The sequence below is a fragment of the Bos taurus genome, chromosome 18 (assembly GCF_002263795.3).
Source record: "Bos taurus isolate L1 Dominette 01449 registration number 42190680 breed Hereford chromosome 18, ARS-UCD2.0, whole genome shotgun sequence".
Classification (NCBI taxonomy): domain Eukaryota; kingdom Metazoa; phylum Chordata; class Mammalia; order Artiodactyla; family Bovidae; genus Bos; species Bos taurus.
In genome coordinates this window covers 55,699,306-55,720,655 of record NC_037345.1, presented here as the reverse complement: position 1 = coordinate 55,720,655, position 21,350 = coordinate 55,699,306, and the positions used below count along the sequence as shown (strand labels likewise).

General features: G+C 45.7%; 1 protein-coding gene across 5 annotated transcripts in view; it reads right to left on the bottom strand.

Moving 5' to 3' along the window:
- Positions 1-17,341: 17,341 nt before the first annotated feature.
- The window catches only part of TRPM4 (transient receptor potential cation channel subfamily M member 4), a 50,930-nt gene continuing 46,921 nt past the window's right edge, over positions 17,342-21,350 (bottom strand). For all 5 annotated transcript variants that reach the window (XM_024979246.2, XM_024979247.2, XM_002695205.7 and 2 more), the window contains 5 exons: positions 18,836-19,029; positions 18,421-18,553; positions 18,138-18,210; positions 17,940-18,045; positions 17,342-17,698 (listed from right to left, as the gene is read on the bottom strand). In XM_024979246.2, coding sequence (XP_024835014.1) covers positions 17,694-17,698; positions 17,940-18,045; positions 18,138-18,210; positions 18,421-18,553; positions 18,836-19,029 — 511 coding nt within the window. In that variant the 3' untranslated portion in view covers positions 17,342-17,693. The remainder of the gene's footprint in view (positions 17,699-17,939; positions 18,046-18,137; positions 18,211-18,420; positions 18,554-18,835; positions 19,030-21,350) is intronic.

Here is a 21,350-nt window from a genome sequence, read left to right as displayed (position 1 = left end):
CACAGGCCTCAGGCATAGTGTTCTTTGGGTGAACAGCCCAGATGTCAGCCTCCGCCTGCAAATACACCCTCCAAACTGCCAACCTCTGGCAAACTGAGCATCCCAGTTTCCCCCTGCCTTTGAGACCCTTCTGTGTCCTGGAGTGGAGCCAAATTGTGTGGGGAACTTTGCAGCAATCAGTGTCACTCAATCCAGAACGTGTGTTAATCCCTAAAGCTAATTTGGTAATTGGCGGCCATACTGAATCTACCCCATAACTCTCCTCTCACAACTCCTACGAAGAGGGAAGTAAGCCTAGAACATTCCGATCCTCGCTAGCTAGCTGTTATGCTTCATTCTTACTTGGGATAGAGGCCTTCACCCGTAGTAGGTGGGTCACGGGTTTCCATGAGATCAGGAACAGGGAATCATAAAGAACTTGGGCCTTATTAGGGTTTTCTGTGGGAGCTAGATAACACCGCCCTGCCTCCTGAATGGGCTTCTCTGGTGGCTCAGACGGTAAAGAATCCACCTGCAATGCAGGAGACCTGGGTTGCGGGAGACGTGGGTTCGATCCCTGGGTTGGGAAGATCCCCTGGAGAAGGGCATGGCAACCCACTCCAGTATTCTTGCCTGGAGAATCCGCATGGGCATTGGAGCCTGGCGGGCTACAGTCCATGGGGTCACAAAGAGTGGGACATGACTGAGAATCTAAGCCCAGCACAGCCTCTCTGAATGTCACATGGAGTTAAGGCAGCTGGGGGGCAGGGCTGGAGGACCTCGGCCCTTTCTGGAAACCACACCCCTTAGCGACTTCCTGGGCAAAAATCCTTCTCTCCCACTGCCTACCCCCAGAGGTCATGACCTTGAGAATCAATGCCAGCTTCCATCATCCCCAACTCTGGTTCCCAATCACTTCTCAACTCTTCACATGCACCTGTATTTACCTCAAACATGTCTAAACATCTTTTATGACACTCCTTTATCAGCGCCCACTTCCTGAAAAAACATCCCCAACCTAGGTAGAAACTTTACCTGTGAACTCCCGTTATTCTATATACCTGACGTCAGTTAAGTTTCATTTGTTTTGCTCACCGGTTTAAAAAAAGTAGATGTAAGTAGAAATTCTAAATTTTTCTTCCTGCGTTCCCAATGTAATGGCTTCTCCAACCCCGTTTGGAGAGCCCTGAAAGAGGCAGAGGTCCCCAGGCCCTTCCTGCCCTGAGACTCCCCTCGTGGCCTCCTGCCTCCTCCCTTACTCTCCGTGGACCCTGGATCTAGGATGACCCAGCTCTGGAAGCGGGAGGTGAGTGGAGTGGGTCTGGTCCCCCTTCCACCCTCACCTTCACCTCTGTGTCTCTCCTCCCCTCTCGGAGTCAGGAAGGGCCACCATGAATCAGTATTGCCAAGCATCCGGTGGGGTAAGAGAGAGGCCAGTGTAGATGATGAGTCCTACACGCAGAGCGGTGATCAGAAGGTGCTTTTATGTGGGCTGGGGCGAGCGAGAAGTCCTGGCATGGAGGGCACCTTTCCAGATGCTATGAGAAGCCCCCTGCCCCTGTTAATACTTGACCAAGGCATTGACAGACAGGCCTGTGGCCAGTCTCCCTCCCCACCTCTCCTTTCAGGAAGTGGATGTTGCAGGAGGCTCGGAGAAAAGAAAGGACAGCCCTGTGGTCAAATTCACCAGTCAGCGACCCAGGTGGAGAGAGAAGCGAGGTGGTCTGGCTCCCAGTCTGGGATCCTTTCGTTTTTAATTTCCCCACCGGCTGGTTAAGTGCTTCTTGACCCTTGCGTCTAGGATACCGGCATGCGACCTGCATTCCCTGGTCTGAGGGCATCCACAAGCTTGGGAGGGAATTGATGTGCGAGGTGGCCTCTGTGTGGGGGGAGATTGGTGATCTTGGGAAATGTGGGGCAGGGGCCTCAGGGCCCTCTGCAGTGGCTGTGGAGGAAGAGGTGTCCAGGCTAGGACGGTCCTGCTGTGTGTATGTGGAGGGATGAGTTTTGTTAACTGTGATCCGAATGACCATGACATTGGCTTGGGGAAGCCACATGAGGAACTTCAGCAAGTAGTTTCTGCTAAGACAGTTCTGCAAGCTTTTCCTATAAAGGGCCAGATGATATTTTTGATTTTTCAGAACATGGTCTCTATGGCATATAATACTGACCCTCAGGATTGCTTGCAGGACCCTCCTCCCCACTCCCCAGATACCAAAATCTTCCGATGCTCAAGCCCCTTATATAATATGATGTAGTATTTGCATATAACCTACACACATCCTCCCGTATGTTTTAAATCATCTCTAGATTGCTTAATACCTAATATAACATAAATGCTATGTAAACAATACCCAGTGTGGGAAGTTTTGCATTCGAAAAATTTTTTCACATATTTTCGATCATGTGTGGTTGAACCCATGGATGGTGGAACATGTGGATACAAAGGGGGCCGGCTGTATTCTCTTTGATTTTTACAACTCTTAAAAAATGTAAAAACCACCCTTAGCTCATAAGCCAGATTTATCCCACACACAACGCGTGTAGTGTGCCAACCGCTGATCTAAGGCCATATGATGCCTACAAAAGAATGCTGGTGACTAAACCAGGAATCACTTTGAACTCTCTAGTTGGCCTACTTTGTGCCAGGCAGCCACCTGGAGGGTATGACCACCAGGCCGTCCAGCAGAAAGAAAGGTGACCCAAGAATGGTCAGCGGGCAGAATCCTAAATTCTCAAAATGGTATATATAACTCCCCCACCTCTTAACTCTCAGGAGATTAATTATCAGGAGGCAGCCAAGAAGAGATGCAGCCTCACTGGGAGGACCACATTCAGTACCCAACCTGCCCGACTAAGCCGTGTGGACCAGGAGGAGAAGGAGAAGGTAAAGTCAGGAATCTCTTTGAGTTGATTACTTAGGAGATGGGTCCAACAACCATTAACACCAGATGCATGTGGACAGGAGGGAGAATAGGAAGTCCCACCTTACCCTTGACTGCAGTGTCTTCCTAATTTGGCTCTGGAGTTGGATGACTGCTGTGAACCCTCCTCCAGTTCTTATAAATTTAAAAACTTTTTGGCTCCCTCGGGTCTTCGCTGCTGCAGGCAGGCTTGCTCTAGTTGTGGCGAGCAGGGGCTACGCTTCCTGGAGGTGCGGAGGCTTTTCATCATGATGGCTTCTCTTGTCGTGTGGCACAGGCTCTAGGGTGTGGGCTCAGTACTTGCGGTGCACAGGCTTCGTTGCCCGTGGCATGTAGGAACTTTCCAGACCAAGGATGGAACCCATTATCCCCTGCACTGGCAGGCAGATTCTTAACCACCGGACCACCAACCACTAGCTTTTCACTCAGCCCAAAAAGCAGTGATCCAGGCCTAGTCACTTTGAAGAACCTGTGTAAATCGAAGGCCTCACGAAACCAGCAGCTTTGCTTCAGGCAGTGTGTGTGTGTTTGGCGGGGTGGGGGGTGGGGGTTAAGTTTTCTCCAAATAGGAAGCCCCTACTTTTCAATTGCAAAACTCAGATGACCTGAGGATCGGCCTAGCTGTGTCTTTGAACATGCCATTTACATTTAACCATTTACCTTAATAGTTGAGCTACCCCAAAATGGAGGCATCAAGTCAGACAGTCATAAGGTCTCCATGGGTCAGGCAGTCCCTTTCAACAGAGCTTCAGTTCAGTTCAGTCGCTCAGTCGTGTCCAACTCTTTGCGATGCATGGACTGCAGCATGCCAGGCTTCCCTGTCCATCATCACCTCCCGCAGCTTGCTCAAACTCATGTCCATCAAGGTGGTGACGCCATCCAACCATCTCATCCTCTGTCGTCCCCTTCTCCTCCCACCTTCAATCTTTCCCAGCACCAGGGTCTTTTCCAATGAGCCGGTTCTTCACATCAGGTGGCCCAAGTATTGGAGTTTCAGCTTCAGCATCAGTCCTTCCAATAAATATTCAGGACTGATTTCCTTTAGGATTGGTTGGTTGGACCTCCTTGCAGTCCAAGGGACTCTCAAAAGTCTTCTCCAACACTACAGTTCAAAAACATCAATTCTTCAGTGCTCAGCTTTCTTTGTAGTCCACCTATCACCTCCATACATGACTACTGGAAAAACCATAGCTTTGACTATACAGACCTTTATTGGCAAAGTAATGTCTCTGCTTTTTAATATGCTGTCTAGGTTGGTCATGGCTTTTCTTCCAAGGAGCAAGCGTCTTTTAATTTCATGGCTGCAGTCACCATCTGCAGTGATTTTGGAGTCCCCCAAAATAAAATCTCTCACTATTTCCAATGTTTCCCCATCTATTTGCCATGAAGTGATGGGACCAGATCCCATGATCTTGGTTTTCTGAATGTTGAGTTTTAAGCCAACTTTTACACGCTCCTCTTTCACTTTCATCAAGAGGCTCTTTAGTTCTTCTTCACTTTCTGCCATAATGGTGCTGTCATCTGCATATCTGAGGTTATTGATATTTCTCCTGGCAATCTTGATTCCAGCTTGTGCTTCATCCAGCCCAGCATTTCTTATGCATATACGTTAAATAAGCAGGGTGACAATATACAGCCTTGATGTATTCCTTTCTCTATTTGGAACCAGTCTGTTTCATGGCCAGTTCTAATTGTTGCTTCTTGACCTGCATACAGGTTTCTCAGGAGGCAGGTCAGGTGGTCTGGTATTCCCACCTCTTAAAGAATTTTCCACAGTTTGTTGTGGTCCACACAGTCAAAGGTTTTGGCTTAGTCAATAAAGCAAAAGCAGATATTTTTCTGGAACTATCTTGTTTTTCTATGTTCCAGCAGACGTTGGCAATTTGATTTCTGGTTCCTCTGCCTTTTCTAAATCCAGCTTGAACATCTGGAAGTTCATGGTTCAAGTACTGTTGAAGCCTGGGTTGGAGAATTTTGAGCATCATTTTGCTAGAGTGTGATATGAGTGCAACTGTGCAGTAGTTTGAACATTCTTTGGCGAAACAGCAATTAATAGCGGTTGCTCAGGCGGTAAAGCGTTTGTCTACAATGCGGGAGACCTGGACTCGATCCCTGGGTCGGGAAGATCCCCTGGAGAAGGAAATGGCAATCCACTCCAGTACTATTGCCTGGAAAATCCCATGGACAGAGGAGCCCGGTAGGCTACAGTCCATGGGGTCGCAAAGAGTCGGATAGGACTGAGTGAATTTACTTTCTGTGGTGGTTCAGACGGTAAAGCGTTTGTCCGCAATGCGAAAGACCCGGGTTCGATCCCTGGGTCAGGAAGATCTCCTGGAGAAGGAAATGGCAACTCAGTCCAGTAGTCTTGCCTGGAAAATTCCATGGGTGGAGGAGCCTGGTGGGCCCCAGTCCTTGGGGTCTCCAAGAGTCGGACGCGAGTGAGCGACTTCATTTTCACTTTTCTTGAAAGGGGTGTATGTAGCAGGTTCGTCCGGAAGGTGGCGCTCTTGTACTGGGAAATGGCTTCTGAGTGCCTCCATAGCCATTAAGCAGTTAAAACTGTGATTTTCCTTTCTTCTTCTGGGCTTCCATGTGGTTTCTGAATCCTGCCATAAAGAGGACGACACATGCTACAGTCCCTGGATGGGAGAATACCCTGACACTTATGGAGCGATCACAGGATGAACACGTAAAACATCAGTCGCTCACTCGCCCAGTCGTATCGGACTTTTCGAGACCCCATGGACTGAAGCCCTCCAGGCTCTTCTGTCCATGGGATTTTCCAGGCAAAAATATTGGAGTGGGTTGCCATTTCCTACTCCAGGGGATCTTCCCGACCCAGGGATCGAACCTGCGTCTCTTGTGTCTCCTGCATTGGCAGGCAGGTTCTTTACCTCTGAGCCACCTGGGATTCTAAAACATCAGTACCAATTATATATTCAGTAAAGGACGACATAGCAGCACACTGAATTGGCTCAAAGGCCCCTACTCTGCAAGGTCACTTCCGCTTCCCTTCCCTCACAGTGACCCTTATCAATCGAATTCAAGTGCTCTTTCCTCCTTGAGGAACATGCATGAGTCAGGGACTACAGCATCAACTTTAGTGAAATTTCCACCTGGAGGATGTACTGTCTGCAAACTCCACAAAGACTGATCCTTGTTGAACATCCTTTGAAGTCAGGGAGTGCAGGACCAACAGTTTGTCTTTTCTAAGCTATGACATGTCTATTTAAGCCGGCTGCTGCTAAGTCACTTCAGTCGAGTCCGACTCTGTGCGACCCCATAGACGGCAGCTCACCAGGCTCCTCTGTCCACGGGATTCTCCAGGCAAGAACACTGGAGTGGGTTGCCATTTCCTTCTCCAGTGCATGAAAGTGAAAAGTGAAAGTGAAGTCACTCAGTCATGCCAGACTCTTAGCGACCCCATGGACTTCAGCCTACCAGGCTCCTCCGCCCATGGGATTTTCCAGGCAAGAGTACTGGAGTGGGGTGCCATTGCCTTCTCCGCTATGTAAGCCTAGATAGTCCTTAAGATGATGATTTGGACAGTAGGGTCTGTTTTTGTCTTCCTTCAAGACCCATCCATCCTTAGTTAACTGTGATTGGGTGGTGGGGAGTGCTATAGAAGCAGTGGAGGTCATTACTAAAAAACCATTTCTTCCAAAGATCTACAAATGGCTAAAAAGCACATAAAAAGAAATTCAGTGTCATTAGTCATTATGGAAATACAAATCAAACTCACCGTGACATGTCACACAGGATGTATGAAGTCGCTTCAGTCGTCTCCGACTCCGTGCAACCCCACAGACTGTAGCCTGATCGCCGCATAATGTCAGGGGATTCTCCCATCCAGGACTGTAGCAGGTCCTCTTCATGGCAGGCTACAGAAACCGTGTAGAAGCCCTGAATAGGAAAGGGAAATCACAGTTTTAATGGGCTGGCTTAATGGCTATGCAGGTACTTCTATGAGATTCTCCAGGCAAGAATTCTTGAGTGGGTTGCCATGCCCTCCTCCAGGGGATCTTCCCAATCCAGGGATCAAACCAGTGTCTCTTATGTCTGACGTACATTGGCAGGGGGGGTTCTTTACCACTAGCACCACCTGGGAAGCCCACCCACCAGGAGACCGAAACCGAAAAAAAAAAGAAAGAAAATAACTAGTGTTGGTGTGGATTTGAAGAATTTGGAACCTCATACACTGCTGGTGGAAATGTGAAATGGAGCAGCCACTGTGAAAATCAATTTGGCAGGCTTTCAAAAACTTTAATGTAGAATTGCCAGCAGTTCCACTCCTAGTTATATGCCTCCCCAAAAACACAGAAAACAAGTGTTCAAACAAAAAGTTGTACCTGAATATTCATAGCAGCATTAGTCCCAATATCTAAAAAATACAAACAACCCAAATGTTCAGTGGATTGATGGATTTTTTGAAGTTAGATCAGCCCTGGGATTTCTTTGGAAGGAATGATGCTAAAGCTGAAATTCCAATACTTTGGCCACCTCATGGGAAGAGTTAACTCATTGGAAAAGATTCTGATGCTGGGAGGGATTGAAGGGGACGACAGAGGATGAGATGGCTGGATGGCATCACTGACTCCATGGACGTGAGTCTGAGTGAACTCCGGGAGTTGGTGATGGACAGGGAGGCCTGGCGTGCTGCAATTCATGAGGTCTCAAAGAGTTGGACACGACTGAGCAACTGAACTGATCCATACTATGGATATTATTCAGCTGTGGAAAGGATGAAGTTATACTACAGCATCGATGAACCAGTGTGGTTAGTGAAAGAAGTCAGGCAAAGAAAACCACATATTCTGTTTATATGAAATATACAGAATAGGGAAATCCATAGAGATAAGAGCAGATTGCTGGTTGCCAAGGGGCTGGAGACAGAGGAGAATAAGTGAGTTCTTACTGGACGCAAGGTTACTTCGTAGGGTGATGAAAACATGGAACTCAACAGCGGTAATGATTGTACAATGTTGTGAATGGTCTAAATGCCACTGATTTATACACTTAAAAAGGGTTAAAATAGTAAATCTTACATTATATGTATTTTACCACACACACAAAAAAAATGAAAATTGGAAAGAATAAAATAAAATTGCCTCTACTTACAGGCAACATGACATAGAAAATTCTAAACAATCTGAAAAAATAATACTAGAACTAGTAAAGTGAGTTCAGCAAGGTCATAGAATACAAGGTCAATATACAAAAAATAGCAGTATTTCTGTATACTAACAATAAACAATTAGAAATTCTAAAAAAAAAATATCAAATACAACATCATTTTGTATAGGAATACATCTAACAAAATATGTGCAAGATTTGTATGCTGAAAACCACAGACATTCATGACAGAACCAAAGACCTAACCAAGATATATGCAATATTCATTGATGAGAAGATACAATACAATTAAGATGTCAATCACTTTGAATTGACCTGTTGATTCAACACAAATCCAAACAAAATCCCAACAGGTTGTTTAGAGAAATTGACAACCATATTCCAAAGTTTATATTAAAAAAAAAAAAAACAAAGCAATTAGGATAACTAAAACAATTTTGGAAAGGCAAAGCAAAGCTGGAGGACTCACACTACCCAATTTCAAGATTTATTGTAGTGTAAAGCTACAGTAATCGAAACAGTATGGCATTGGTGAAAAGATTGACATAGATGTACTGAACAGAATAGAGAGCTCAGAAATAGACCCACACAGGGACTTCTGTGGTGGTCCAGTGGTTAAGACTCCACACTTCCACTGCAGGGGGCATGGGTTAGAAGATTGGTGTTGGGGGGTGGCGGGGGGTGGGTGTAGGACTAGGATCCCACATGCCTCGTGGTGTGGCCAAAAAAAGAAAAAAGAAATAGACCTCTATCCATCATCTACTGCCAACTGATCTTCAACAAAGGTGCCAGGATAATAGCGAGAAGAAGTCTTTTTAACCAATGATGCTGAACAATTAAGTTACCCGTGTGCGAAAACACACAACCTCGACTATATGTATGTATAAAACCTATGTATTTAACCTATGTATAAAAATGAACTCAAAAGAGATTGCAGGGACTTCCCTGGTGGTCCAATGGTCAGTACTCTGTGCTTTCACTAACAAGGGCACGACTCCAGGAACTGAGACCCCGCAAGCGACACTGCACGGCCAAAAAACAAAACCAAAACAGATTGCAGACCTAAATGTAGAGCCTAAAACTATAAAATTCAAAGAGAAATCTCTGTGACTTGGGTTAGTCAAAGATCTCTCAGGACAGAAAGGCATCAACTGTAAAAGAAAATGCTGATAAAATTTAATTGCTAATTTAACAATTCTGCTCTCCAAAAGACACTATTAAGAAAATGAGAAAGTAAGCTTTTGAGGGAAAACATTTGCAAAGTACATATCTGATATAGGTGTATCTATAATACATTAAATTTTATGATTTATTGATAAGAAAACAACTTATTTTTTAAATGAGTGAAAGATTTGAACTGGCACTTCACCAAAAAAGCTATACAGATGGCAATAAGCACATGTGAAGATGCTCAACATCATTAATCATTTGGGAAAGGCAAATTAAAGCCACAATGAGACACCATTACAAACCTATTAGAATGGCTAATTTAAAAAATACTGATAACAGCAAGTACTAGTAAGAATGCAGAGAAACTGAAATTCTCTCATACATTGTTGGTGGAAATGCAAAAGGTACAACCACTTAGGAAAAGAGTTGAGTCACTTCAGATACAGTTATACAGGGGGAATTTCCTGGCAGCCCAGTGGTTAAGACTCAGAGCTTTCACTGCTGGGGTCCAGGTTCAATCCCTGGTCAGGAAACTAAGATGCCACTTATTATACAATCCAGACCCCCTCTATCTTAGGTATTCATCCAAAAGAGAAAAACATCTCTGATACTCAGTTTTTCTCTAGTTCAGTCTAGGTTTGCATATCAGCCCCTTGGTTTAAGTCTTTGCTCCACAGCAGCTACCAAATCCATTCCAGTTTTTGGCTGCAGCTCTGCACAGCCTTCACAGCTGTCTTCTCTAGCTCAGCTTGTCCCTTTAACATAGCAGGTCCTCAGCCTTCAGTCACCAAGCTCGTGCATTCATGAGTCCTCACTGCACCCTGCCCCCTCCTTTTCTCTGATGACCAGCAGTCTCTTATCTGGAGTTTTCTTTCCGTATAAAATAAACCTCTTGTTGAAATGACCTGCTTGTTTAGGATTTTAGTGGCTTGCATATTCTATGGATGGCGACTCTCCCTTCCCCATATCTGAGACTGGAGCAGATATAATTTTTTTGTTTGTTTTTATTATTTATTTATTTATTTGGGTTTCCCAGGTGGTGCTAGTGGTAAAGAATTCATCTGCCAATTCAGGAGATGTGAGAAATCGAACCCAGGGTTTGATCCCTGGGTCAGGAAGATCCCCTGGAATAGGAAATTCCACTTTTCCTGCCTGGAAAATCCCACGGACTGAGGAGCCTGGCGGGCCCTTGGGCAGGTCATTTGCAGTCCACGGTATTGCAAAGAATCAGACACGACTGAGCACATATTTATTTATTTAGGCTGAGCCTGGTCTCAGTTGCAGCAGGCAGAATCTTCAGTCTTTGTTGTGACATGCGGGATCTTTAGTTGAGGCACGTGGGACCTAGTTCTCCAACCAGGGGTTGAACCCAAGCCCCTGCACTGGGCGCTCGGAGTCTTAACCACTGGACCACCAGGGAAGTCCCCGGAGCAGATATCTCAGGAATGTGGTTCTCTTGCATCATAGGCTAGTGGATGATGCAGCTGTCCCATGCACTCAGCAGCCCCTCCAGAGGACCCTAGACTAGCAGATCATGGCTATGCTGCTCAATCTTGGTTGATGGACACCCAGTCACTAACTGGCCTTGCTGGTGACCTACCATCACTAAGAGGGATATCTTTCACCTTCATAATGGTCCAGGTAAAGTCTTTGTGGCTTCCAAAAACAGCACCAAGACAAGTGCTTTGTGGTCACCAGTGGTCATGCAAAGGGGTCAGGATACCCACCACACTAAGGCTGTGCAATGGAGAAGTAAAATGGGTGCTTTGTGGGAAAATATACAAGTAGGAAAGATTCAAATATAAATTTATAGTATTTTATAATTCCTCAAGGACACCTAGCCTCCTCTTCAATTCCAGGACATTCGGTTTCCAAAATTGATTTATGTGTGGAAATGACGTGGAGGTTATATCTCTCCATCTGATGACTCATGCTCAGATTTCTACCTGCCAGACCTGGAGTTTTCCTGTCATACAAATATTTCAACAGAAATAAATCGGGGTCTTCCAGTATATGCAAAAGTAGGAAGTTAAGAACTACCAGGAGTAACAGGCAAATTTGGCCTTGGAATACAAAAAGCAGGTCAAAGGCTAACAGTTTTGCCAAGAGAATGCATTGGTCATAGCAAACACCCTCTTCCAACAATACAAGAGAAGACTCTACACGTGGGCATCACCAGATGGTCAATCAACCAAAATCAGATTGATTATATTCTTTGCAGCCAAAGATGGGGAAACTCTATACAGTCAACAAAAACAAGACCGGGAGCTGACTGGCTCAGATCATGAACTTCTTATTGCCAAATTCAGACTTAAATTGAAGAAACTAGGGAAAACCACTAGACCATTCAGATATGACCTAAATCAAATCCCTTATGATTATATGGTGGAAGTGACAAATAGATTCTAGGGATTAAATCTGATAGAGTGCCTGAAGAACTATGGATGAAGGTTCATGACATTGTACAGGAGACAAGGATCAAGATCATCCCCGAGAAAAAGAAACACAAAAAGGCAAAATGGTTGTCTGAGGAGGTCTTTCAAATAGCTGAGAAAAGAGAAGTGAAAAGCAAAGGAGAAAAGGAAAGATATACCCATTTGAATGCAGAATTCCAAAGAATAGCAAGGGGAGATAAGAAAGCCTGCCTTAGTGATCAATGCAAAGAAATAGAAGAAAACAATAAAATGGGAAAGACTAGAGATCTCTTCAAGAAAATTAGAGATACAAAGGGAACATTTCATACAAAAATGGGCACAAGAAAGGACAGAAATGGTATGGACCTAACAGAAGCAGAAGAGATTAAGAAGAGGGGGCAAGAATACATAGAAGAACTGTACAAAAAAGATCTTAATGACCCAGATAACCACGATGGTGTGATCACTGAACTAGAGCCAGACATCTTGGAGTGCGAAGTCAAGTGGGCCTTAGGAAGCATCACTACGAACAAAGCTAATGGAGGTGATGGAATTCCAGTTGAGCTATCTCAAATCTTAAAAGATGATGCTGTGAAAGTGTTGCACTCAATATGCCAGCAAATCTGGAAAACTCAGCAGTGGCCACAAGACTAGAAAGATCAGTTTTCATTCAAATCCCAAAAAAGGCAATGCCAAAGAATGTTCAAACTACCGCAAAATTGCACTCATCTCACATGCTAGCAAAGTAATGCTCAAAATTCTCCAAGCTAGGCTTCAACAGTACGTGAACTGTGAACTTCCAGATGTTCAAGCTGGATTTAGAAGAGGCAGAGGAACCAGAAATCAAATTGCCAACAACCACTGGATTGTCGAAAAAGCAAGAGAGTTCCAGAAAAACATCTATTTCTGCTTTATTGACTATGCCAAAGCCTTTGACTGTGTGGATCACAACAAATTGTGGAAAATTCTTGAAGAGATGGGAATACCAGACCACCTGACCTGCCTCCTGAGAAAACTGTATGCAGGTCAAGAAGCAACAGTTAGAACCGGACATGGAACAACAGACTGGTTCCAAACCGGGAAAGGAGTACGTCAAGGGTGTATATTGTCACTCTGCTTATTCAACTTATATGCAGAGTTCAGTTCAGTTCAGTTCAGTCGCTCAGTCGTGTCCAACTCTTTGCGACCCCATGAATCGCAGTACGCCAGGCCTCCCTGTCCATCACCAACTCCCGGAGTTCACTCAAACTCACGTCCATCAAGTCAGGGATGCCATCCAGCCATCTCATCCTCTGTCCCCTTTTCCTCCTGCCCCCAATCCCTCCCAGCATCAGAGTCTTTTCCAATGAGTCAACTCTTCGCATGAGGTAGCCAAAGTATATGCAGAGTACAACATGAGAAATGCTGGGCTGGATGAAGCACAAGCTGCAATCAAGATTGCCGGGAGAAATATAACCTCAGATATGCAGATGACACCACTCTTATGGCAGAAAATGAAGATGAACTAAAGAGCCTCTTGATGAAGGTGGAAAAGGAGCATGAAAAAGCTGGCTTAAAACTCAACATTCAGAAAAAGAAGATCATGGCATCTGGTCCCATCACTTCACACAGCAAATAGATGGGGAAACAATGGAAACAGTGAGACTTTATTTTCGGGGGCTCCAAAATCACTGTAGATGGTGACTACAGCCATGACATGAAAAAACGCTTGCTCCTTGGAAGAAAAGCCATGACCAACCTAGACAGCATATTAAAAAGCAGAAACATTACTTTGCTGACAAAAGTCTGTATAGTCAAAGCTATGGTTTTTCCAGTAGTCATGTATGGTTGTGTAAAGAAGACTGAACGCCGAAGAACTGATGCTTTTGAGCTGTGGTGTTGGAGAAGACTCTTGAGAGTCCCTTAGACTACAAGAAGATCAAACCAGTCAATCCTAAAGGAAATCAGTCCTGAATATTCATTGGAAGGACTGATGCTGAAACTCCAATACTTTGGCCACCTGATGTGAAGAACTGACTCATTGGAAAAGACCCTGATGCTGGGAAAGATTGAAGGTGGGAGGAGAAGGGGACGACAGAGGATGAGATGGTTGGATGGTGTCACCACCTTGATGGATGTGAGTTTGAGTAAACTCCGGGAATTGGTGATAGACACAGAAGCCTGGCGTGGTGCAGTCCATGGGGTGGCAGGGAGTCAGACGTGACTGAGCGACTAAACTGGGAAAAGAAATAGAAGTCTCAGAAAACTGGGAAAGAAATAGAAGCACAGAGTTAGTACAGAAATAGTAAACTGCAGGAAGCAGATATCACCCCATGGAGATGTCTCTCCATTGAGAGACAAAGGGAAGAGAATAGAGTTAGCAGAACCTAAACTTTTGGAGAAGTGCTTCTGGGAGCTGAAACCCACTCTAGAAAAGGGGGCTGCCTGGATGGAGTGGGTGTGACTGAGGGCATACATGGAACTTGTCACGGGAGTGCTGGAGGGAAGATGAAAACTGCAATCAGAGAAAGCAATGCTATGAGGCTGTCCTCAGGAACCAGAAGCAAATAGGAAGCAGCCCGTTCCCTTCTTCCTCCTCCAGTTGCCATTCTCCTTCTGCTGTTGTTCAGTCACTCAGTCATGTTCGACCCTTTGCGACCCATGGACCGCAGCATGCCAGGCTTCCCTGTCCTTCACCATCTCCCAGAGCTTGCTCAAACTCATGTCCATTGGGTCAGTGATGCCATCCAACCATCTAGTTCCCGGTTGTCCCCTTCTCCTCCTGCCTTCCTTCTTTCCCAGCATCAGGGTCTTTTCTAAAGAGTCAGCTCTTTGCATCATATGGCCAGAGTTGGAGTTTCAGCTTCAGCATCAGTCCTTCTAATGAATATTCAGGACTGATTTCCTTTAGGATTGACTGGTTTGATCTTGCAGTCTAAGGGACTCTCAAGAGTCTTCTCCAACACCACAGTTCAAAAGCATCAGTTCTTCGGCGTTCAGTCTTCTTTATGGTCCAACTCTCACATCCATACATGACTACTGGAAAAACCATAGCTTTAACTATACAGATCTTTGTTGGCAAAGTAATGTTTCTGCTTTTTAATATGCTATCTAGGTTGGTCATGGCTTTTCTTCCAAGGAGCAAGTGTTTTTTCATACATGGCTGTAGTCACCATCTACAGTGATTTTGGAGCCCCCAAAAATAAAGTCTCACTGTTTCCATTGTTTCCCCATCAATTTGCTGTGTGAAGTGATGGGACCAGATGCCATGATCTTCTTTTTCTGAATGTTGAGCTTTAAGCCAACTTTTTCACTCTCTACTTTCACTTTCATCAAGAGGCTTTTTAGTTCCTCTTCACTTTCTGCCATAAGGGTGGTGTCATCTGCATATCTGAGGTTATTGATATTTCTCCCAGCAATCTTGATTCCAGCTTGTGCTTCTTCCAGCCCAGCATTTCTCACGATGTACTCTGCATATAAGTTGAATAAGCAGAGTGACAATATACACCCTTGACGTACTCCTTTCCCGGTTTGGAACCAGCCTGTGGTTCCATGTCCAGTTCTAACTGTTGCTTCTTGACCTGCATACAGTTTTCTCAGGAGGCAGGTCAGGTGGTCTGGTATTCCCATTTCTTCAGGAATTTTCCACAATTTGTTGTGATCCACACAGTCAAAGGCTTTGGCTTAGTCAATAAAGCAAAAGTAGATGTTTTTCTGGAACTCTCTTGCTTTTTCGATGATCCAGTGGATGTTGGCAATTTGATTTCTGGTTCCTCTGCCTCTTCTAAATCCAGCTTTAACATATAGTTCATGGTTCATATATTGCTGAAGCCTGACTTAGAGAATTTTGAGTGCAATTGTGCAGTAGCTTGAACATTCTTTAGCATTGCCTTTCTTTGATCTTTCCAGTCCTGTGGCCACTGCTGAGTTTTCCAAATTTGCTGGCATATTTAGTGCAGCACTTTCACAGCATCATCTTTTAGGATTTGAAATAGCTCAGCTGAAATTCTATCACCTCCACTAGCTTTGTTCATAGTGATGCTTCCTAAAGCCCACTTGACTTTGCACTCCAAGATGTCTGGCTCTAGTCCAGTGGTCACACCATCATGGTTATCTGGGTCATTAAGATCTTTTTTGCACAGTTTTGTGTATTCTTGCCCCCTCTTCTTAATCTCTTCTGCTTCTGTTAGGTCCATACCATTTCTGTCCTTTATTGTGCCTATCTTTGCATGAAATGTTCCCTTGGTATCTCCAGTTTTCTTAAAGAGATCCCTAGCCTTTCCCATTCTATTGTTTTCCTCTATTTCTTTGCATTATTCACTTAGGAAGGCTTTCTTATCTCTCCTTGCTATTCTTTGGAACTCTGCACTGAAATGGGTGTATCTTTCCTTTTCTCCTTTGCCTTTCACTTCTCCCTCTAGCGCCCCCTTTGTGCTGTGTGCTGAGTTGCTTCAAATCGGCCTTTCTAGACTCACTTCTGTCATCCTGGGGCCCTGCAAGGAGCTTCCCAGGTAGCTCAGCTGGGAAAGAACTGGCCTGCAATGCAAGAGACCCTGGTTCTATTCCTGGAGAAGGGATAGGCTACCCACTTCAGTGTTTTCAGTATTCTTGGGCTTTCCCGGTGGCTCAGACAGTAAAGAATCCCCCAGCAATGCAGGAGACCTGGGTCGCAAAGAGTCCGACATGACCGAGCGCATAAGCACATTACAGCAAGTGCTCTTTACAGCCCTATGGACTGTAACCCACCTTCTCCAGGCAATAATACTGGAGTGGGTTGCCATTCCCTTCTCTAGGGGACCATTTTCTAGCTCTATGACTTTGTGTGAGTCACATAATTTTCATTGTGCCTCAGTTTTCCAATCTGCAAAATGGAGACATCAGCACTTACCTGATATGGTTTTCATGAGAATTCCTTGATTTAGCACCCGTGAAGCACTTAAACACAATGCCAGGCACACAGCACTCTTATTAGCTGTTGTTGTTGCCACCATCGTCATTACTGATGATATTACTACTTGGGTTACTGAGAATTGACTCGGTCATCTTCCAGAGATAGCTGGCTGCCACAAAACACTTGGCAATATTTCAAAGCTACTCTGCACCCAAAGTGGCAGACAGTTGGAATTCCTCCAATTTGGAAAAAGGATGTTTTGGTTTTCATTTTTGGATGTGTTGTTGGTGGCTTTCTTGCTATTTTACTAATAATTGCTGTCAGTTCAGCCTTGTCATTACCAGTTTAGTTTGTTACGGGTTGTTTAGTTAAATGGCATGTATAATGATGCATATTTGCCTCAATCCCAGGCGTGTGTGGCCTGCAATTTTCCACTAATTAGACTTTTTAAAGACACATATGCAGTTATCTACTCAAATTTGCATCATCTGTTCCCCTATTGCCAAAGCAGATGTACACAGTGCCCACCCACCCCTCCTCCAGGAAATAATTTGCTTTTTATCTCCAAGTTCTTTTTGCACTGGTAGGCAGGAATGGGTGTTGGGGGGTACAGATGGATGGGGTTCTTGTCCCACTGAAGTGAGAGTCATCAAGCAGTGCAGACAAGAGGTGCTGGGCCTGAGTCAGACAGGAGTAGTGGGGCTGAGAGGAAGAAACAGCCCCGGTGAGACCTGAAATGCAGTAGTAGCAAATGGACCAAGGACCCCAAACACACCCCCCGCTTCAGCTGCCATCCCAAAAGGATCTAGCCACCCACCAATTCCCCAAAGAATCCAGCATTCAGACCCTACTCCTCTCAAATGGCTTTATTTCCCCAGTGTGGGGAGCTGTGATTGGACTCTGGTCCCTCTGCCACAAGGACCCGGTAGCCTTCTCCAGTCCAGCGGGCTGTGATACAGCCCTCAGAGAGGGAACGCCTGGGCTCCAGAGGCTCATCCTCCCAGAGTAGGGCTGGTTCTGGGAGGAGCCAGGCCTGCCGTGGTTTGCATGAGTGACCCTGACAGCATCCAAGGTGGTAGTCCACGGGCATCCGGTTCACCTCAAAGACAAGGTCGCCAGGTGCAGGAGTCAAGGACATGCTAGGCCTTACTCTGGGAGCAAAGCTCCCTCTGGCAGCTACTCCTTGACGTCCACCAGCAGGGCTCAGTCTGGGGGAAGAGAGGAGAGAAAAGAAGCGATGGGCATAGAGAGGAGGGCAGAAAAAATAAGAGACTGACAAAAAGAAAGATGCACAAAAAGCCCAAAAGAGACCAAGAATGAACCAGGGGCAAAGGAAGGCCAGTGAAAGAGAGAAACACTGAGATATGGGAAGAGACCCAGAAAGCAAGGACACAGACGTAGGTGGTGACAGACGCCAGACATACACACAAGTAGACGGTAAACACTGACCTTTGGGCCCAGGTGGGATTGGGGGGGGTGGTCCCCCTGGGGGAAGCAATGCAGAACGGCTCAGGGCCTCAGCTACCCAGCCCAGGACGCGGGTACAGTGCTGGACCTGGGGAGCAGCGGAAGACATCAGGGCACCCGGCTGGAGTCTGCTGCCCCTCACCCTAGCCGTCCTCCTCCAGCCTGGCCCGGAGCCCTCACCTCCAGTTCCAGCCCTTTCAGACGCTGCTCGTACTCGCGGATCTGTGTCAGCTGCTTCAGTGCTGTGTCCACCCTGGGGATCCAGGGTTTTAGGTGGGTGCCAGCAGCCTACCAGCCCCGCCCACCTTGAAAGACCCGCCCCCCGCAGCTCTGCTTTCCTCCCTAGCGTTCCAGGACGCTGCCCTGGTAGGCCTCGCCTCTAGCCTGGGCTTTTGTAGGAAGTAAATCAAGAGATCGATCCCGGAGGACAGAAGCCCCGCCCAGAGCCAGGCCCCGCCCTCACTTCTGCGACGTGCGCTTCAGACGTTCAGAGTTGCTCTCCCGTTTGTCCCGAGCACGCGCCAGCAAGAAATTCTCCTTTTGCACTGACTCCCACGTCAACAGCCTCCGCTCCGCTTCCTTCGAGAGGTGGACCCCTGGACAGTGGGGCCAGAATAGAGTCAAAGGGACTGCCCATCCTCGGGCCACGCCCGCTCCTAGACCCAGCTTCCCCACCCAAAACCTCGAGCTTCAGTGATCTCCCAGACTGCACCTCCTCAGCGTTTTTGGTCTTCCACTAATACCCCACGCCCAGCCCCTTAACAGACTAAGCCCTGCCCACTAGTGCTCCTAAGCGTCCTCCTGTATATACATGCTCTTGTTTCTCTCCAGGTTCCGCCCCCTGAGTTTTTCTCTTTTGGGCCAAGCCGGGCTCTCACGAAAATGCTCGACGTCTGGGGATGGTGGCAAGCGCGCCCGGCGCCTGCGAAATCGATGGATGAGGGAGCGCACGTGCGATATGAAAATGAGAGGCGGGGCCAGTGCGGGCCGAGAGTGAAATTCCCGGATGAGGCTGTAGCGCTGCGCCTTCCAGTAGAGGTCGCTGTTGCCCTGCACTTTGCCGAAGGTATGGCTGTAGGGACCAGAGATCAAGAGTCACTAGAGGTAGAGGCGCCCCTTGGAAAAGCAGATCAAGATTACCTGTCAGGCAATATCTGTTTGAAACCCAAGGCAGAAGGCAGATGTCAGGATTAATAAAGTCAGAGGCATTTGGTAGCTGGGTTAGGAGGCTCCAGAGTCGGATGTTAGAGATTAAGTTGGGAAAGCTAACACGAATTAGGTAGATTGGAGTCAGGTTCACAAGTCAGCCTGGACACAAGTAACTAAAATAAAAAATGAAAATGGGGACATTACTATCAACATTATAGAATCCTCCTAAAAACCATTATGTGTGTGCTAAGTCGCTTCAGTCGTGTCCAGCTCTTTGCGACCCTATGTGTAGCCTACCAGGCTCCTCTGTCCATCCAGGCAAGGATACTGGAGTGGGTTGCCATTTCCTTCTCCAGGGGATCTTTCCCAACTAGAGATGGGACCAGTGTCTCTTAGGTCTCCTGCACTGGCAGGCACATTCTTTTACCACTAGCACCACCTGAGAAGCCAAAAACCATTATAAGAGAATGCTATTAATAATTGTATGCCAACAAATTAGACAACCTAGATGAAATGGAAGAATTACTAGAAACACACAAATTACCTAAACTGACTCAAGAAGAAATAGACAATCTCAAAAGACCTATAACAAGTAAAGAGATTGAATCACTAATCAGAAATGTCCCAACAAAATAAGCCCAGGACCAGATGGCTTAACTGGTGACTTTTACCAAACATTTAAAAGAGAATTAACACCAATCTTTCTCAAACTCTTCTAAAATATTGAAGAGGAGAGAACACTTCCCAACTCATTCTGTGAGGCCAGAACTACCATGATGATACCAAGGTGAAAGTGAAAGTGAACTCACTCAGTCGTGTCCGACTCTTTTCGACCCCATGGTCTATAGCCTACCAGGCTCCTCCGTCCATGGGATTTTCCAGGCAAGAATACTGGAGTGGGTTGCCATTTCCTTCTCCAGGGGATCTTCCCCACCCAGGGATCGAACCTGGGTCCCCACATTGTAGGCAGGTGCTTTACCATCTGAGCCGCCAGGGAAATTAAAGTCAGATAAAAATATCACAATTATAGACCAATAGCCTTTATGAATATACATGAAAAAATCCTCAAGAATATATTAGAAAACTAATTCAACCGCATATTAAAAGGATTATAAGTGGGATGTGTGCATGCTAAGTTGCTTCAGTCGTGTCCGACTCTTTGCAACACTATGGACTGTCGCCTGCCAGGCTCCTCTGTCCATGGGATTCTCCAGTCAAGAATACTAGTCAGTAGGAAAATGCAAATCAAAACGAAAATGAAATAACAAGTTCATGCCCACTAGGATGTCTATAACCTCTTAATAAGGAAAGCACCTATTAGTAAGGATGTGGAAAAGCTAAACACAGAATTAACACATGACCCAGCATTTTATTCTAGAAATAAAATCAAAAGAAATAAAAACAGAGACTCAAACAGATATGTAAACACCAATGTTATTGCAGCATTATCCCCAATAGCCAAAAGATGGAACAACCCAAGTCTCATTAGATGAATGGATCAACTAAATGCCTTTTATCAGTACCTCAGTATTGTTCAGCCATAAAAAAGAATGGAGTGATCCATGAAAACATTACGCCAGACACAAAAGGACAAATACTGTATGACTCTACTTACCTCCAAGAGGCAGAGTCATAGAGACAGAAAGTAAAGTGGAGGTTACCAGGGACTGGAAGGGAGGGGAAAATGAGAAGTTATCCCTTGCTTAATGGTTACACACTCTGTTTGGAGTGATGAAAATGTTTAGGAAATAGTGGTGGTGGCTGTATAACGTTATAAATGTAATTAATGTCACTGCATTGTACACTTTAAAATGGAGAAGGTGGCAGTTTTTATGTTATATATATATAGCCACAATTTAAAAAATTTTAATCTTCAGCCTGGACTCAGAGAGCAGATCAGATTCCAAAGTCCAGGTCAAGAGCACACTCTGGCTGGATTTGGGAACAAGCCAGCATTAGATTTTAATCGGAGTTCAGAGACTAAAACTAGAATTACTTAGACTGGGATCAAAAATCATGCTGGGGTCAAGGGTTAAGCTGGGATCAAGAGTCACTCTGGGGTCAAGGGTCATGCATGAGGCCAGATCATCAGAGAGCAGTAGTGAAGTCGCTCAGTTGTGTCCAACTGTCTGGGACCCCATGGACTGTAGCCTGCCAGGTTTCTCCGTCCATGGGATTTTCCAGGCAAGAATACTGGAGTGGATTGCCATTTTCTTCTCTTGGGAATCTTCCCAACCCAGAGAT